Here is a 17,516-nt window from a genome sequence, read left to right as displayed (position 1 = left end):
CGGGAGGAGGTGGCAGTGCAACTCTGTGAAGGCAAATACCTTTCTCCTAGCTCTGTTGCTGCTCAGGGCTGTGCTCTGCTGTCTCCAGAACAAACACTGCGAACTCCTGACCCCGACAAATACCCAAATAAAGAACAAAAACATCTATTCATTACATTTTCAAACTTGCTCTTCAAAGGTAGAGTAAAAGCCGTTAAAACTGTAGTCAAAAATTCTGTTCGTTTTGCTACACATGGAAAGTTTGTGGTGTTTTTGACCAGTGTCTTCCACTGTGAAAATGCGTTTTGTAAGTAAAAGCTTGGGGTTGTAGGGCTCCAACTATCACAGTGCCCAGGTCAGCAGCAAGCTCAGTTGATGGCTTTTGTGGCTGCTTTCTGTCATTGCAGTGACAGAAGAAAATTGAACAAAACAACCTTCTGTGAAACACATCCCCCTCTGTGCGGGGAGGAGAGCTCTGAAAGCAGCAGGCCACCCCAGGCAAGGACATCCACGCTTCTCTGCTGTGGAGAAGAGGGGACTGGCATTGACACTGTGATGTGTGGTGCATGCAGGAGTCCTGGAAAGATGTGAATGTGTTTGACATCCTCACTGCTACAGACTGGTAGAAAGGAACTGCAGCTCCCAAGAAGGAGCATTTTAACCCGGTGCCTCCCTGGCTGCCGCCAGCAGCCATCAGAGAGCTCCTGGGGCTGCGTGGCTGTGTGTGCAGGGACCTGCGTGGGCCTTGGACTGGGACCAGGCCCTCACCTCAGCAGTGTTGGGCCCAGTGTGCCCCAGAGTTATGGATCTCAGTCAGGTGGACTCTCTTGCCATGAAAGTCAGCTAACAGTTCAATGAGGGCAGCCCAGGCAGGAAAGCCTGCCTTTCTGAAGCCCCCCAGCTAGTTTTGGTAAGGGATAGGAAAAGCAGTGAAGTTGCTGTAATAACAGTAAAAAGGGGATTTACGTGGTTTGGTTTTTCTCCCCTTATGATGGAGCCTTGAGTTGTAGCTCTTTCTGTAGCACCTTTCTTTTCTTACAGCTGAGAGAAGTGTTGCCATGTGAGGAGGGAACCAATTAAGTAAAACACCGAGCTAATTTCCTGCCCTGTCACCTGCTGCTCCTCTCGGTTCAGTGTCAGAACGCGGAGATGCTGATATGATCAAGACCGAGACCGCAGGCTCATGTTTACCAGCTCGTGTTCATGCTGCCCTGGTGCGGTGCTGCTCGGTGCAGGAAGGTGCTGTGTTCTCTTCTCTTCTCAGACACTCTCCTCCAAGCAGCTGGGCAGGATCTGCCTGCGTTTCTGTTGCTGCTCTGTGAGGTTGTGCCTACTCTTGGGTGTTAGCCAGGCTATTACTGCTGCTGTTTGCGATTGAATCAGTTTGGGGTTTGAATGGAGCAAATCTTGGCTGCAACTGATGTACCTATGCTTAAAACAGAGAGTTCTTACTAAGGCACCCCGCTGCAGGAGATGTGCAGTTTCATGCAGTGCTCTAACACATCTGATCCCCCACCTGGAACTGGACTACAGCCGGCAGTTCCAAACAAATGCTGGCTGCAAGTAAGGTGAAGTACAACCAATTTGGGCTCAGCGTGCAATGTGCCAGCTTGACTTGCAGCTCCCATAGGAGCAGAGTTGGGTTTGACTAGTGTTGTATGCTTACCTACAAAGCACTCCTATACCTGCTTGGATCTTTTCGGTTTGTTTGCTCCCTCGAATGGCTTTCAGGTTGTTGCTGGCACGGAGAGGAACCAGCTTAGTCAGAGAGAAAATGGACAGTTTCATCATCTAATAGTGTTTGGCTCTCAGTGTCACAGCTGTTCTGATGGGAACCAAGTTTCATTTCCTGCACAGCCCTTTGTTGATGGCTGTGTTTTGTTTTTCTGTGAGCTGTGTTTGCGGTAAGGTGCATGACATGTAACTGTACTTGGGAGAGTTTGAAACCACATGCATTTTCATAGCACTTGCAAAGGCTGTTTCTCCTAGTCACCTATTTGTATATAAGAATTACAGAACTTCTGTGGAAAGAGCACGCAGAGTTCACGTGAGGCTGAGGTTCTTCAGAAGAATGCCAAGCAAGGCTGAGCCCGAGCAGCTGTGTTTCAGTGGCCCTTTGTTGCCAAGCTGCCTGCAGTGCTGCTGCTCGCTGCTGGGGTGCTTGGCCAGCTCTGTGTCTGTAAGAGATTTGGCCATTGTGTTGGCTCTTATAGATCGGTTACAGCAAAGGCCGAACTTCTCAGGAGCCAGGTTCTGCTTTTGAAGGCACTTGTGGAAGTTTATTTCGAGCTGTTGCTGCTACACAGTGCCAGGTTTGGTTTTCTTTGCGTGCTATATTCTGAATAAGGTTCAAATGCTTGCTCCTTAGTGAGGATAGCTCCACTGAACTGCGTTATTTCATGAAGGGAGCCATTTCCGAGGCCCATTACTGGAGAGGTGTTGTTCAGCAGTCTCCATTCCCACCTTATGCGGATCTGTGTGGCTTTGGGAAGCTGTCGAAATCTCCCTTGGGGTGAAATGGGGGTGGCAATTCTCTGCTTCAGCAGCAGGAAGTTTTGTGGTCTTCGCAGAGAAATTTAATAATTTTTCAGCTGGGAATCACTGTAGAAAGAACATTGCTTTATTACTGGCTTCAAGCTGTCCTGTTTCATCCTTCCCCTTAGATCTCTGCCTGCTGCTTGGTGCGTATGCCGTGCCTCAGAAGCAGTAACCCATCTCACAGCGCTGAAGAGAAAGTGATGTTACGTTAAAGAACGTATCAGACATAACCCTGAGCATCCAGCAGTCTTTTCTTGAGCCCCGAGATTGGGGTCTGTGTCCTGCATTTGGGCCTTGGGCAGCCAAGAAGTGCGGTTGTCGCTTCTGCTTTCATCACCGGTGTCTCAGAGCTGCACGCAGGGGTGGAATCACGCAACGCCCGCTGTAATCACAGTTCATTTTTCTGCCATGGCTTTGCATTATGTAAGCTGGTAATAGGCTTTTTAATATGCAGAGGAAGTGCTTTAACCAAAGAGCTATTATTAAACATCTTTGCTAAATATATTTTAGGATTTCAGAGCATGAATGCCACTCTGTTGTCATTTGAAAAGTTCGTATCCCTGCGTAGAGGTAGCAACTGTTAGAGTGCAAATAAATATTGAGATGATATATATTTTATGTGAATTGGGATTTTTAGCAAAAGAACGTGTATTCTTATTTTCAATATTTTAACTGCAAAAAAAAAAAATCAAGTGGCTGTTTGACATGCAGTACTTTTTTTTTAGATGCAGTTGCTTAAATATACTTTTATCTAAGATTTTCAGCTGTATAAAATAGTGTTATTCTAACTGATGTTAGGTAGCAAATGTGGGGAATTTATAAGTTTAGTTGAAGTATTCATGGAGAAATGAAGCAGATTGTGCAGATATCAGAGAATCCATATGCTCAATTTTCCATTAAAATCGATGGGAAGCAGCAATGCAAACCCTTCACTAGCTTTACAAATAGGAATAGCTAATTTGGAGCATCCCCGTTTTAATGGAAGTTTGAGTTTCAGTACAACTGGGCTGTGTTACATCCTGACACAAACAGCAGAGCCTTTCCCTGCTCCCAGCGGAGGGCAGTGGGCAGAGAACACCACAGCAGTGTTTGTGTTGTATGCATCTCAGGAATTGCTTGATGGCATTTTTTTCTTCAAGAACTAATTAGAGCCTCCTGGGTTCTCATCTGTCACTCTTCCTGCAGGTGAGCTCCTTGCAGCTGGGGCTGAGTGGGGCAGCAGAAAGGCAGCCCTGGGTGGCCTGGAGCTGGAGGATGCTCTTTGTGCTGTAGGCGGCTCTGACCCTTATGGTCCAACGGGTTGAATATTGCTCTTTCAAGATGAGGAAACAAGAGGACTTACTGTGTTGAATTCCAATTCAGATCATACACATGTGGTCAGCAGGGAGCTGGTTGGGTGCATGGTGCCCAGGTTTGTCTTGCAGTGAATTGTGAGCACGCACTGGTCAGCAGGAACTGCCTGTCCTCAGCTTGCTTACAGGGAGATTCCTCTGAGAGAGGAGAGGCAGAAACAGCGAGCTGCAAAAATGTAAAAAATTCCAAACAGCAGAGAGAATCATTGCATTTGTTGGTAATGAGAGAAGCAATCTGGCAACTTCTATGCAGGTTCCACAGAAAAACACTCAGCTTCCAGAGAAACTATTTTCTGTGCAGGCCGTCGCTAGTGCCCGCCGTGTCAGTCTCAAACAGAACCTCATGAGATGGGGAGATACCAGCTCAGCTGCCAGTAAGTTTTGTTCATGTAGGAAAAGAGACAGCAGTGTGTTTTACTGGAATGGTATGTGAGGTTTTCATATTTCTAGAAGAATGCTGCACAAACTTTACAGTTCGTCAGTTGCTTTACAGCTAGAAAATGCATGTGCAAAATATTTTGCGTATGTGCCATCAAGCCAGAGGCTGGGAGAGTTTGTCCCAGAGATCTGTTTGCTCTGCAGGAAAAGCAGGAGGAAAAGCAGCCCACGCTGCCTTCATCTCAACCAGGGTTTGTCCTCCCACTGGGTTCCCGCGCTGCATTGCTTGGATTTTGACTGCTGTGCCTCTCAGCTCTGGGTGCCTGCTGGAGTTGCAGAGTTGCAGCGTCGTAGCAGAGCTGAGCACACATTAGGTGCCCCACTGATGTACCAGCAGCCACCCGTGTCTCGAGTGCCTGCACAGTTTGTTTTCTGGTCTTCAAAACTAAAGATTTCTGACTGATGTTCATAGAATCACAGAATGGCTTGGGTTGGAAGGGACCTCAAGGATCAGAAACTCCAACCCCACTGCCACAGATAGGGCCACCCACCTCCATATCTAATACTGGACCAGGCTGCCCATCCAACCTGGCCTTGAATGCCTCCGGTGATGGGAATCCACAACTTCTCTGGGCAGCCTGTTCCAGCACCTCATCACTGTCATAGCAAAGAACCCCACTCTTTTTCTTTGCACTGCATCAACACAAACCCACTCAGCATTTTCTCATTGTCTGATCTACAGTACCACATGCAACATACAGAACTGTAATAACTTCACTTAAACTCTGTGTTACTGGCTTTAAGAGAAAAATAACATCTGTAGAGACAAGTCCTTGTGTTTCTTTGTGCTTTTTGGAAAGTCACAGATCTTTGGAGTAGGGGAACAACTTCAAGTCAAGTTGTTTGACTTGAAAACAGATCAAAGTGGGAATGGATGCTTGAGCAATGAGCTTTTGTTCTGAGGAATACCTGGCTGTGCATTTGCTTCAGAAAGCAGGCAGCAGTGTCTGGGGGTCCTGAGTCAGGGCCTAGCAACGAGTCCATCTCTTCACTCCAAATGGTAATGCAGCACCAGTTGAAACTTGCTTTTCTCAAAAATGACAGATTTACTAACCAGTGAAATTCAGAAGATTCAGAGGGAGATGTATATTTTGATAAGAAAGAGCATATGTCCCTAAAGCAGCGTTAAAAATCCAGTTGTGAAGAACTTCACTCACGATCCCCTGTCATGCTCCTTCTGGCCAGGAGTGCAGCTCAGTATCACACAGATTGTTGCCTCGTGGTTTCACACATTGTTTTCTAATAAGGTAGATTGCAGCCTGCTGTTACAGAACAAAATGACTCCATACCAGGAAGGTGGGCTGACTTTCCTAGTAGATCTTTTTTGTTTCACTACCGAAAGCGTGTGGGGCTTTTTGTAAACCTAATGTGTCGCTTCAGTCCCTTCACCCTGGGCATTTATTTCAGTTGGTGCTGGTTTTCCTCCCAAATAAGTTCATCTCTGCATGCCTTTGGCACACATAGGCAACAAGCTGGGAGCCCCTCATGGATGGTACACGTTAGAGCGTTGTCTTGAGGAAAAAATGTCATCCAAGGTTTTAAAATAAGCTGTAGATTTCAGGTCTCGGCTTTATGTTTCCTGCTAAGAAAGTACTTTATATAGTCTCAAAAGCTGCATTTCCAAATAGAAGCAATTAGTAGCTGTTAATGAATAGCACTGAGCTGACAACCTGTAGAGATTATAAAAGCAGAAAACTAATTATGTAAGCTGTATTATTTTGGAAATGCATTCATGTCTAAAATAAGTTCTAAAAAAATACTTTTGTAGGGAGTGAGTGCTATTACTGTCATATCTTTCAGCTTCTTTAAATTCTGTGTTCTAAGTTTCTGTTTGCTCCTAAGCCAGCAATTGGAGATTTTTGTTTTAATTTGATGCATCTTTCAACACCAACTCATAAACCAACATTAGAAACTGTTTGCTGAGCTGCTCTGCAGTCATTCATTGTAAACTGCAAAGGAAAGGCAGTTGAAGTTTCCTTTAGATAAAAGGCACACCCTGGTTCTTCATCCACAGCACCACTGTGTTCTGTGTCCTTTTGAAAGCTCCAGTCATTTCACTGCAGTTGCACATTAGCATTGGTTTTTGTAGTAGCAATATATGTATTCAAAAATAGCTGATATTCCTCAGCATCAGCTCTGTAATAGCAAACTCATGTCTCCTTTTCATATTGCACTGGTTCTGTTCTGTTGCACGTAATGAAAGATACTTGAGCTCCCTGGTGGGCTGGCAGCAGATGCTCCTCATCTGGAGACGTTTGCGTTTTCTTTTCTTCCCTGGAGCACTAACTTTCACAACAATAACCTTTTGAATAGTGTGTAGTTGCTTCATCCAATGCAGTGCTGTGATGCATTTACTCAGGTAGCATGTTCAAAATGCCAAGGATACACGTACTGCTTTGTGCAGGATTCATGCATGTGGAATATATGTTGCTGGGTCAGGAGGACTGGTGGGTTTGGGCTCGGGCTGTTCTCTGCTGCTGATCATGGTTGGTACTGCTGCCCACAGAACCTTGTGAAGAGTTAATTGGCCCTGTTTTGTCCTGGCATACATTCCGTGTGGAGCATCCCTCTGGTCGTGCGTCTGGCTGTGGGATGTGGGCACATCCAGGCTCTGGGGAGCTCTGTGTGAGCTGGGGCTCTGTCCTGTGCCATCTCAGATAATTGTAATGGATTACAGAAAGTGAGAGTTCTTTGTTTCTCTTGTGCTTTCCAGAGGACATGAGTTTTGGGTGGATTTGAATGTTATGAAATTATACGAAACTGTTGAGTTTGACCAAATGCGGAGGCTGTCCACACCATCCTGTCCCAGCTCCAGTTCCAACTACTACACGGTCTGGAAGTACTTCTGCAGGGACCATTTCGTCTGGAGAGAATACTCTGAGGTATTTAACATCTTCCAGAGTCCTGCTCTTGGGATGTAGCACAGACTGCATGGATAGGTCTGTGCTATAAGTAACATGTCCGTTTTCAGTCTGTTTTGTCTTTGAACAATTTGAAACGTTACCATTATCCTTTGGTCTTTAGTGGACATAGTTTTCTGTATCAGGTTTTAAATAAGCCTTCTGTCTTCCAGCTCTTTAACCCCTATTAAGGATACGTAAGCTACATCCACTGTTAAACACGATTGTGTGAGACAAAACCAAACCAAACCAAAATTTCTATTTGCTCTCCACTAAGCCTTTTAGATATCTATGGTAGTTAAGGGCTCATCTGTGGCTGACCAGAGCTGCATGATATTTTGAATAAAATCTCATCAGTGTCTTAAAATTTTGGCAGTGCTAGAAAGACCTCCACCAATATAAAATGCATCGTGTTCACCTTTTTCATGCATCATGCTGACTTTATAGCATGCTAGGAAACTTAGAGCAGAGCACTGCATACACCCTTTGCAAATAGAATCGTGCAAGAGCTGGAGAGAGTCCAGAAGAAATGCTTTTCAGTGACTTGTGTGCTTCAGAGCAAGGGAAAGAGAGGGGAGGAGAAGGGATTGGACAGAGGAACTTCTTGAGGTGCCTGGGAGAAATACTCACTTTGAACACGTAATTTATCACGTGTATGTTTCCTATTTTCTTGAAACAGCCCGTTGTACGGTTGATAGAAGAAGCCAGCTGCCGAGGTCTGAAGGAGGTCCGCTTTGTTACCTGGCATAACCAGTATATCTTAAACATCAAAGATGGGTTCCAGCAGAATGCGTGTTTCAGAAGAGAAATCAAGAGAAGACCGCTTCTTCGCTCCTGCGTTGTGCTGATGCCCTTCTTACAGTACGTATCCCAGCAGAATGGAAACTGTGTTTGTTTTTCGTGCTGCTCTGTCCACGAGAATTGGGTTCATTATCATTGGTGTTCATTAGGATGCGACAAGGAAACGGGTATCATATTGTAGAAGAATGCTTGGCCACTACTCACTTAATACTTCTCAAGGCAATTGTTGTCTGAGGAACTCCTTGCTGCTGGTCTTTGTTATTTAAAGGCTCTAATATACCTTTTGGATCTCAGGCATCAGAAGCCCAGATGTACTTTATGCTTGCCAAACTGTTGTCCAGCTTGCAGCCTTTCACCTACTATGGTGACTGCCAGGCCGTCACTTCTAGGTCCCATAAAAATGAGTGTTCAAAAACATTCTATAATTTTCAAGCACAATTAAAGCATTCCTTGTTTTTATTGTCATCTCAAGGGGGGTGAACATGTTTACCATCAAAGGCAGTGAGGAAAGTGTTGCATTGTAGTCATTTTTGATTACAATTCATAAAAATGCCATTTTTGTGATCTCACCAGCACAGCTGGAAACATTATTGTTGGAGTTCAGTAGTTAGGAACATATTGTCCTGTTAGCGAAGGGGTGGAAGTCATTAGTCTGACTGGAAGCTTGGCATGCTGGGCCAATCAAAGGAGATTTAACTGGAGGGCTAGAATTTAGGGCTAAAATGCTCGTTAGCTTGCTGGGTTGTTAGAGCATCTAATTGCGAGTGAATTTGGTCAGAGCCTGAAAACAAGTGGCTGCTAGATACATTTTTAGATGTGGTTTTTGGAAAACCAAAAATAATTGAAGAGATACTTGGAGGATGCAAGTGAAATGAGCAAACGCGGACCTTCTGGGTATAGCAGTTATGGTTCTGATCTTAATGAAGAATAAGGATTTAAGTTATTTCCCTGACATCTTACTGACAGTGATTTTATTACTGTTTAAGTCTGTGGTTTTGAGAGATGCTAAAATTATGCAGTTCCCAATAAATTTAGTGGCCATTGAGGGTTCTACACCCATGAGGGTCTGACCATAACTACCGAATCTAAATTGCAGCTCTAAAATTTATGTTGTTCTGCCACAAACCTCATTCTTTTTACTTTTTATCCAAAGTCCTCGTAATTCTGACTTAAAAATCCAGCAACTGTCAATAGAGACCAGAAGAGTGTTTTGAATATTAACAGGAGATGTCTTTAAAAAGCTAATGTTTGCCTCCACGTATCACGCAGTGCTCCCCACCTGTGGGGTTTCCCAGCTGCATGTGGCAGTTATAACATTTCGAAAGAGTGCTGGAATAGAAACAGTGGTGATTGTGTGACAGTAGTTAACAAATGCTGACTTTTTACTGCTTTCCCTTGTACAATACATGCTTACACATAAGTTATATTACTCAGAATAGATGAACAAAGTACATCAAAGGATGCAGGGTTTTTATTGTGCTTGCTGACTTACTCATTAATCCACAACTGTTATTTTGCACTTGCTCCTTCAGCCCGAGTGTGAGTGAGGTTCTCAGTTCAGACTTTAGGATGAAAAGAACAAACTAAATAAAACCACAGTGGAATACTGTAGACTGCTGTTTTAATAATCACTCTTAGAAAATGTCATCTTCTGGGTCTCTTTAAGCTGTCAATAAACAGTAAAGAGTTTGAGTTCCATCAAATCCATGCAAATGAGCTGAAATCTCTGTTCAGTTTTGAGCAGGCAGTGGAAGCCACGTGAACAGTTTTGTAGAGTATTTCTGCTTTGAGTAGTGTCAACGGTGTTACAGCTAACCGTCTCTGGTTCCAAAATCAAGTGTATCTATTTGAAAACAGACACACACACCACTGTTCCTGCAGACCTGAAGAGCTCAAAGGCAGTCAGAAATTCACGTGGAATTATTTCTGGGTCACACAAAAACTCACAGGTTCTTTCAGGCTGACATATCAGAGATTAAATATTCTGAAAGGTGACCTTAATTGGCATTTCTGTAGCTAAGATGTAAATAGCAGTAAATTGTTATTTATCTAGATAATTATGTTTGCTCTGCAGAGAAAGCAGGCTAACAAGCATGGGCAATCAGATGTTGCTCTGTTTTTTGTATACCTTGGGAACAAATGGGCTTTTCAGCCAGAATTGCACTTGAACAGAAGATGACTGGTTCTTGAAGATTCACTCTGTGGAAATAACTTTGCCTTTAGCAGAGCTGTGAGAGTTTGCTCCCCAGTAAACTTCCTTTTACAAAGAGAGGGCAGGGAGTCTTGTTTGCCTCTTGTTCCTGTGCACTAAATGCAATTGCATATACTCAGGGAGGCAGGATTTGGCCTTGGGTGTTGTCAAACCTCAGCTTGCCCAAGGTGAATGCACAAAGTTCCCTCCCTCTTGCCCCCTAGGCAGAACAAACCTTCTCCTTATGCTTTGGCCATGATGTTTTATGAGAAGACAAGTGACCTGAGAAATCTCATGAGCACGGTTAAGATGAGCTGTGCTGTTTGGAGACAGGGCTTGCCCTGTGTTTCTTGAGTCAGACAGCAGAAACCTCCTGCCACTTTTGTAATCTTTCCTAACAAGAGGTGGCTGCTTCTCACTGCTCTTCACCTGTTTGTCATCACTTTTGGTTGATCCTGGAGTCAGTAGCAACCTTTTCTGTGAGAACAGTTGAGCAATGTATTCATCTGCTTAAGTCTGAGCGAGTTCAGTGTATTCCTGCAGCTTAGAGGCAACCTCACCAGCCTCATGAGCTGAAGATATATATGCTTACAGATAGATAACCAGAGCCTGAACCTGCGAGCTTTACATATTCAAAGTATTTGCATTGACGTAAGTGGGAGAACTCCAATAAGTAAGGATTATTCAGCTGAGCAAATCTTGCATGTTCAGATTATAATCAGGTGAATATAAGCCACAACTGCCATGCTCTTTATCTAAATTTAGGAGGTTCAAAAGCATGAACAATTCCACAGCAGTGAGGGTATTAAGAATGCAGTCTTGCCTGTACCACAGCCTGTGTCCGTGTCAACTTGATTTTGCCAAGTGTGGCCCTTTTCTGGTGCACACGGTGCTTTTCTGCCATAAGCAATAGAGGCAGTGGTTGCCTTCCTTCTGCCATTGCTGACCTCCTACCTGGCAGCACACCCAAAAGGAGAGGCTGCTCTCACGCATGGAAATAAGGAACTGCAAATGCAAATCAACATCTGGCCTGTGCAAATGAAAGCAGTACGATCCTGGGTAGCACTGCAAACATAATCCCTTCTTCTAGATAATGTAGTGAAATATATGCAACTTTTGCCTGTAAATATTATTAATCATGGATATTCATTATACTGTGCAAGAAAATGTTTCTGCTCCTTGTGTCTAGGGAAATTAGGTCAAATGTTGCCAAATTATTCTTCTCTTCTGATTCCGTATGTCCTCTCTATTTGTTAAAATAAGTAATAGTTTACAACCAGCTTATAAAATGTTTGTGTTTGATAGCATTCTGCCTCTTATGTAGTTTATAACCACCCCTCCTCCCTGGAATCTGAACAGTAAAGATTATAATAGGCTTTTAAATCACTACCAGCTGGTAAGATTTTCCCAAGTGGAACTGCATGCTGGAAACTCAAGATTTTATTATTAGTTTGGATGGATGCAGGAGTTATTAAAATAGAAAAAAATAGCTGACATAATTGTTTTAAATGAGCATTATGGTTATGTAAATGGTTACAGAATCAAAGAGCAATGATTGTTAAGAAACATTGGTGACCAAATAACTGTGATGAGAAGCTGTTCAGTTTGTGAATGTTCAGTTGCAAATTTGTTCTTCTTCCCAAACTAGGACTCTAGGTGGCAATTCTCCAGTACCCTCTCCATCAGCCGAACCACTTTCCTCACACATCTTATCTCCAACTGCTGTTACCTCTCCAAACTTCTATCCTGAAACCTGGATTAGTATGGATCCATCTCAGGACTTCATCCAAGTGCCTGTTTTGAAAGAAGATAAAAGCTATCGAACCATTTATAACCTGTTTCACAAGACTGTGCCAGAGACCAAATATAAAATTTTGAAAATTCTGAGAGTGCAAAATCAGTTTCTTTGGGAGAAATATAAGAGGTAAGATCATGCAAGTACTGTGTTCTCATATCTCTTCTTACACCTAATGTTCCGGAGCATAATGCCGATGCCCTTTGCTTAAAGAGCTGTAGTGAAAACTGCTATTCGCTTGCAGATCTACAATGAATTCTCATCTTCAGTTTCCATTTTCTATTCCAGGAAAAAGGAATATATGTCCAAGAAAATGACTGGGCTTGACAGGATAATGAATGAAAGGCATTTGTTCCACGGCACCTCCCAGGATGTGGTGGATGGTATCTGCAAGCACAACTTCGACCCGCGCGTCTGCGGGAAGCATGCCACCATGTTTGGACAGGGCAGTTACTTTGCCAGAAAGGCAAGCTATTCTCACAATTTTTCCAAAAGGTCACCCAAAGGAGTTCATTACATGTTCCTGGCCAAAGTACTGACGGGGAGATACACTGTGGGCAATCACACCATGAGGAGACCTCCGCCGGTCAACCCGGGCAGCATTACCAGTGACCTCTATGACTCTTGTGTGGACAATTACTTTGAGCCTCAGATTTTTGTCATTTTTAATGATGATCAGAGCTACCCTTATTTTATTATTCAGTATGAAGAAGTTAGCAACACTGTCTCCATTTGAAAACTTGTGCTGCTAAATTATTCATTTTAATAAACTCTTATTGACATTTGTAGCAGTTTTTGTGAGGGGAAAAAAAAACAACGTTACAGAACTGAATAAAATTACTTGTTTGCAAGGAGGTGAATCTAAAAATGTAGAAGGAAGATCTGAAATGACCAACTGTGCACTTGCTGTTTGATTATGTATGTGCAAACTGTAAATATTTTTCCATTGTTTATAGTTGAAAATCTGTGCCTTTTGTTATAAAACACTGTTTATTTATGTTAGTAAATATTCATGTTTAAAATCGTGTTTGTGTGCATAATTTCAATTGTGTTCTGTGCATGTTGCAGTGTCTAGAAAACTGTGCCCTGATCTTGAAGTCTTATGGATGGGCATTTCTAGATGGAGTCACCCAGGTTGGGTCCAACCAAGTGCCAGCACCGGGCCGTGTTCCTCAGTGCCATGGCCACACATCCCTCAAGCACTGCCAGGCATGAGGACTCCAGCAGTGCCCTGGGCAGACTGTTTCAGTGCTCAGCCACCTCTCTGTAAAGAAATTCTTCCTAATGTCCAGTGTAAACCTTCTTTGGTGTGTCTTGAGGCTGTTTCCTTGCACCTTAGATAATCCAAACTAGATAATTTTCATTCCGGATCTACTACATGAGAGATGCTCATATCTAGTCCTTTTACTGCTTTATTTCAAGAGGACTGGGAGATATTACCCAACTACCATGTTGCTCGTAGTTTGCATTGCTAAACAAATTCCCACTGCTGTCAGATGGCCTGAGCTGAAGGAGGGCAGCTCTGCAGAATGGATTTATTGGAAAAGAAACCTCAAAGAAATCCTCTCTGATGAGGTTTCAAATTTGGTCAAGAATGAAAGTTCTTGCTAATGTTACTTTTATAGTTAATTAAGCTAAATGAGTTAAAAAATGATATATTAAAGTAATTGTCAACACATAATACTCATTTAATCAGGCCTTTGTTGTGTTTTTCTAGGCATCTCTGCTTGGCTCGGTGCTCCTCAGTATCTTTAGCTGTGATATGGACAAGAAGTAGAAAGTAGTGACTGCTGGTTGCAAGTGGCCCCAGCCAGGAGGAGTGCAGAGGACAGGTCAGTGGTTCAGAGCCCTACACACTGCCCAGGAGGACAAGCTCTTCTCAGTGCCACCTGTCCTAACCCTGCTCATATCTGCAGCACCTGTAGGTGGAGGATGGGCAGAACTCAGGCAGCTGGTTCCAGTTAGCTCCCGGTTCTGCTCTTGGCAGTGTAGGGGGTGTTTGCCTTGGGGAAGGAGGGCTGTGTTGGTGTGGCGGGCCTCCTGGAGAGAAAACATCATGAAGGTAAGGTGGGCTGTGGGGTGGGGAGTTGGGGTTGATGATATAGCCTAGGTTGTTGGCTTTTAAAAGCTACTCAGTCTTCTGTCTTGCTTCTTTCTGATGACCATCAGGATTTCCTAGCTAAAGAGCAGTTTGGTGATCTCTGTGAGGAGAAATGGGAGAGCATGGGCCTGATTCAGGCCTTGCAAATGGGGGTGCCCCTGCTGGCTTGGGAACTAGCGGACTGCTGCAGTTCTCCCTCTGTGCACTCATGTGTGACTATATATATATCTGTATGTATATGTGTAAAAATGCTATAAACAAATACAAGTGACTTGAAACTCCTGCTGGTGAGCACAGGTGGAGTATCAAAATGCTCGTTACTGCATTTCCCACCCTGCTCACTTCCCCTTGCTGTTGTTATGACCTGAGCTTTGCCTGTACCAGCACTGAGATTGCTGGGCAGGATTTGTCCCCTTTGTGGCCATTCTGCACAGTGCTGGGCTGTGGCTGCTGCATTCATTCTCCTTTTTTTTCCGCAGCATAAGCAAGTGATTGCATTTTCTGGTGCTGCTTTTGGTGGTGTCACATGCCAAGAAGTCTGGGATTGTGTACCCCAGCTCCTGGGGCACACAATCATTCACAATACATTGCAATCATTTGCTATAATTTCCCGCCTTAAGTGGAAATCTGAGGTTCTCACTCGGCATTGAGAGCTGGGAGCTTGGCTGGAGAACATCTCTTCCTCTGGGACTTCTCTGCCAGCAGCGGTCAGCAGTTTCACCTCTATGCTAATGCAGCAAACAAAAAACCCTCTCAATTCTCTAATGGCTGTGAAGCATGCTGTTATGAGAACGTTTTCCTATCCACTGTCAGATTGCAATGTCAGATTGACCTAAGGATTGTTCTTTCCTACGTGGATGCTGGGCTCATTTTTTTCCCCTGCTAGAGGGGCACAAACTGTTTCAAACATGCTTATATGATTATAAATCATCATCTGCTTTTCTCCCCTTCCACAAGGAATGAGTTCTTGTGTATTGATACACGCTTGGTTTTGTTTCGTCTTGCTGTGGGATTTGGTGCAATCTTCTCACCTCTGACTCTACCCAGTGCAGAAAGGTTTCCCAGACCTGGGCAGGAGTGAAGCTGTGCCTCCTCCAAGAGCAAAGGTTGTCCACAGTGGGTGGCTGGGGCCTGCAGCAGCCCCCACAAGGACACGGTCCATGTTGCAGGATGTGGAGGAGGCTGCGCCTGGCCTTGGTCTTTAGGACTCAAGGGCCTGCCGTGCTGTGAGGCTGAGTCCCAGACCAGCTGCGTGGTGGAACTTCTCCTTCTGCACCCTGCGGTGCCCATCCAGGAATTTCCCCTCCCTTCTCACTTCTGGATGCTGGAGGGGAAGAGGCTGCCCTGTGTGGGCCCACAAACGTCCCTTGGCATGGCACAGCCTGGCTGAGTGCATCCTACTGGATGGAAGCAAGAAGCCTTGGAATCATAGAATCACAGAATCACTAAGATTGGAAAATCCCCAAGATCTCCAAGTCCAGCCCCGGCCCACACCCACCACACCTTCTAACCCTCAGTGCCACATCTCCACGGAACGTCTCCAGAGTCGGTGACCCCACTACTCCCTGGGCAGCTGTTCCAGTGCCTCACCGCTCTTCTAGAGAAGAAATATTTCCTAATAACCAACCTAAACCTCCCCAGTGCACCGTGAGGCCATCACCTCTTGTCCTATTGCTGTTACTTGGGAGCAGAGGCCAACCCCCACCTTGCTGTGACCTTTGCTGCCAGCATCCTGCCCTGCAGGCCCCAGGAGGACTGATGGCTCCTCTGTGATTGCCATGCAGGTGGCACCACTGGTGATGGAATTGGGGCTGGACCACGCTCGGTTTCCCACACGGCACACAAAACCCCCTGGGCACTACAGGTGATGTGTCCTCATGTGTCCCCATGCCCCGCTGGCATGCAGCCTGCACTCTGTGACTCAGCCAGGCCCTGCTGCTGTTAGGGATGCATCCCCTCTGCACTGTGTGCAGCTGGCTGTGCCGGTCCAGCAGGTGCAGCTGGGCCGCCTCCAGGGAGGGACCTGCCGGGCTGCCTCTGCTCCCCGGGGCTGAATCACACCCATGGCTATCACAGGGCAGCTGAGGTGAGTCCCTGAGCCCAGCACCAGCAACGATTGATCGGCATGGATGGGATCTTCTGAGCCTCCTCCAGCCGAGCAGCCCCAGCTCTCAGCTCTCCTCATAGCAGCAATGCTCTGGGCCCTGCAGCATCTAGATTAGTTTGTGTTCTACTTGCTGCCCAGCAGGACCCCACAGAACCACATCTAGCCAGATGCTGCTGCTGTCCTACTGCCAGGACTGCTCTTTGCACTTCTCATTGAGACACGCTGTGCAGACCAAGAAGAACAGCGGCACTGTCCCAGGAAGGGCCCAACAAGACATCTTCCTCCTTCGTGGGCTGCCTTTTTGTTTTCTCCCTCAGCCTGTGAAACATGAGGAAGAAAGAAGTTCAGAGCCAGTGTTGGGTGGTGAGCCACCAAGTTCCCAATGTGGCTGCTACATGTCATTTCACCAGGGCCCCCTTTTAGGGGTGGGATCATAGAACCATACGGTTCTGCGCTTTGGGTTGGAAGAGACCTTGAAGGTCATCTCATTCCAAGGGCAAATGCCCCATGGAACATCTAGCTGGAAAGCAAAGGACATGCACAGCCCTTCCATCTTTTGTGCATGCAAAGCCAGCCAGGAGTTGCAATGGGTTGAAGGGGATGTGAGGCTGCTGGCAGCACTGGTGAGGTGAGGATGAAGGGCAAAAAGAAATGAGGAAGTGATTTAAGAAAAGTGAGAACTGGTTTCTTGTGAGGAGGAGGAAGGGAGAGCGAAAGGAGCAGGAACAGAAACAGGGAAGGGAGGGTACGGAGAGCTCAAGGAAATGTCCATTGGAAAAATGCTAGGGTAGAAACACAAGCAGAAAATGAGAGCAGGAGAGAAGCTTCAGGAAATGGGAAGGAAGGTGCCAGTGACTGGAAATCAATGGCCAGAAAACAATGAGCATGCAGAAAGTACAGAAACCCAGCCCCAGGGGCAGCTGCTGTGTTCCATCATGAGTGGGAGGCTGCAAAACCAGGGGATGCTTTCTTGTACCAAGAGGCTTTATGGCTCTCAGCTCCTCTGTGCTCTTCATTGCTTCCTCGGGTATCTGCACACAGTGGAAGGAAGGAGCTCCGTACAATTCTGAAACCAAAGGCTACTGATATCCTCAGGTGTCTTCATCCCCGTTTCTTTGGGAGGAGGCCTTGTGCAAGAGGAAGTGGAAACCATGGTTCCACTGCCTGGAGTGGCCTCTGCTGATATTTTTCCATAGAGTGAAACTGGAAATGACTTTTTAGGAAAGCACGTGGTGATTTATTGGGGTATGACTGCTCCACACAATGCCTCACCATGCCCAGCAGCACCTTCGCTATGCAGCAACACGAGCACGT

The 17,516-nt window shown here is 45.4% G+C and overlaps 2 protein-coding genes across 5 annotated transcripts in view; both read left to right on the top strand.

The window, feature by feature from the left end:
• TIPARP (TCDD inducible poly(ADP-ribose) polymerase) overlaps positions 1 to 13,016 on the top strand; it is a 34,147-nt gene extending 21,131 nt beyond the window's left edge. For all 3 annotated transcript variants that reach the window (XM_085233021.1, XM_010717022.4, XM_010717020.4), the window contains 4 exons: positions 7,021 to 7,189; positions 7,887 to 8,068; positions 11,848 to 12,123; positions 12,283 to 13,016. In XM_085233021.1, coding sequence (XP_085089147.1) covers positions 7,021 to 7,189; positions 7,887 to 8,068; positions 11,848 to 12,123; positions 12,283 to 12,730 — 1,075 coding nt within the window. In that variant the 3' untranslated portion in view covers positions 12,731 to 13,016. The remainder of the gene's footprint in view (positions 1 to 7,020; positions 7,190 to 7,886; positions 8,069 to 11,847; positions 12,124 to 12,282) is intronic.
• Positions 13,017 to 13,706: 690 nt separating this feature from the next.
• Positions 13,707 to 17,516, top strand: part of LEKR1 (leucine, glutamate and lysine rich 1) — a 61,126-nt gene continuing 57,316 nt past the window's right edge. Inside the window, exons 1-2 of one of the 2 annotated variants that reach the window (XM_085233012.1) lie at positions 13,707 to 13,826; positions 13,911 to 14,056. In XM_085233012.1, coding sequence (XP_085089138.1) covers positions 14,051 to 14,056 — 6 coding nt within the window. In that variant the 5' untranslated portion in view covers positions 13,707 to 13,826; positions 13,911 to 14,050. The remainder of the gene's footprint in view (positions 13,827 to 13,910; positions 14,057 to 17,516) is intronic. The other variant, XM_085233013.1, reaches the window with a different exon arrangement.

The sequence above is a fragment of the Meleagris gallopavo genome, chromosome 11, assembly GCF_905368555.1.
Source record: "Meleagris gallopavo chromosome 11, MGAL_WU_HG_1.1, whole genome shotgun sequence".
Taxonomy (NCBI): domain Eukaryota; kingdom Metazoa; phylum Chordata; class Aves; order Galliformes; family Phasianidae; genus Meleagris; species Meleagris gallopavo.
Note: the sequence above shows the minus strand (reverse complement) of the source record. Positions and strands in the feature narration are given on the sequence as shown.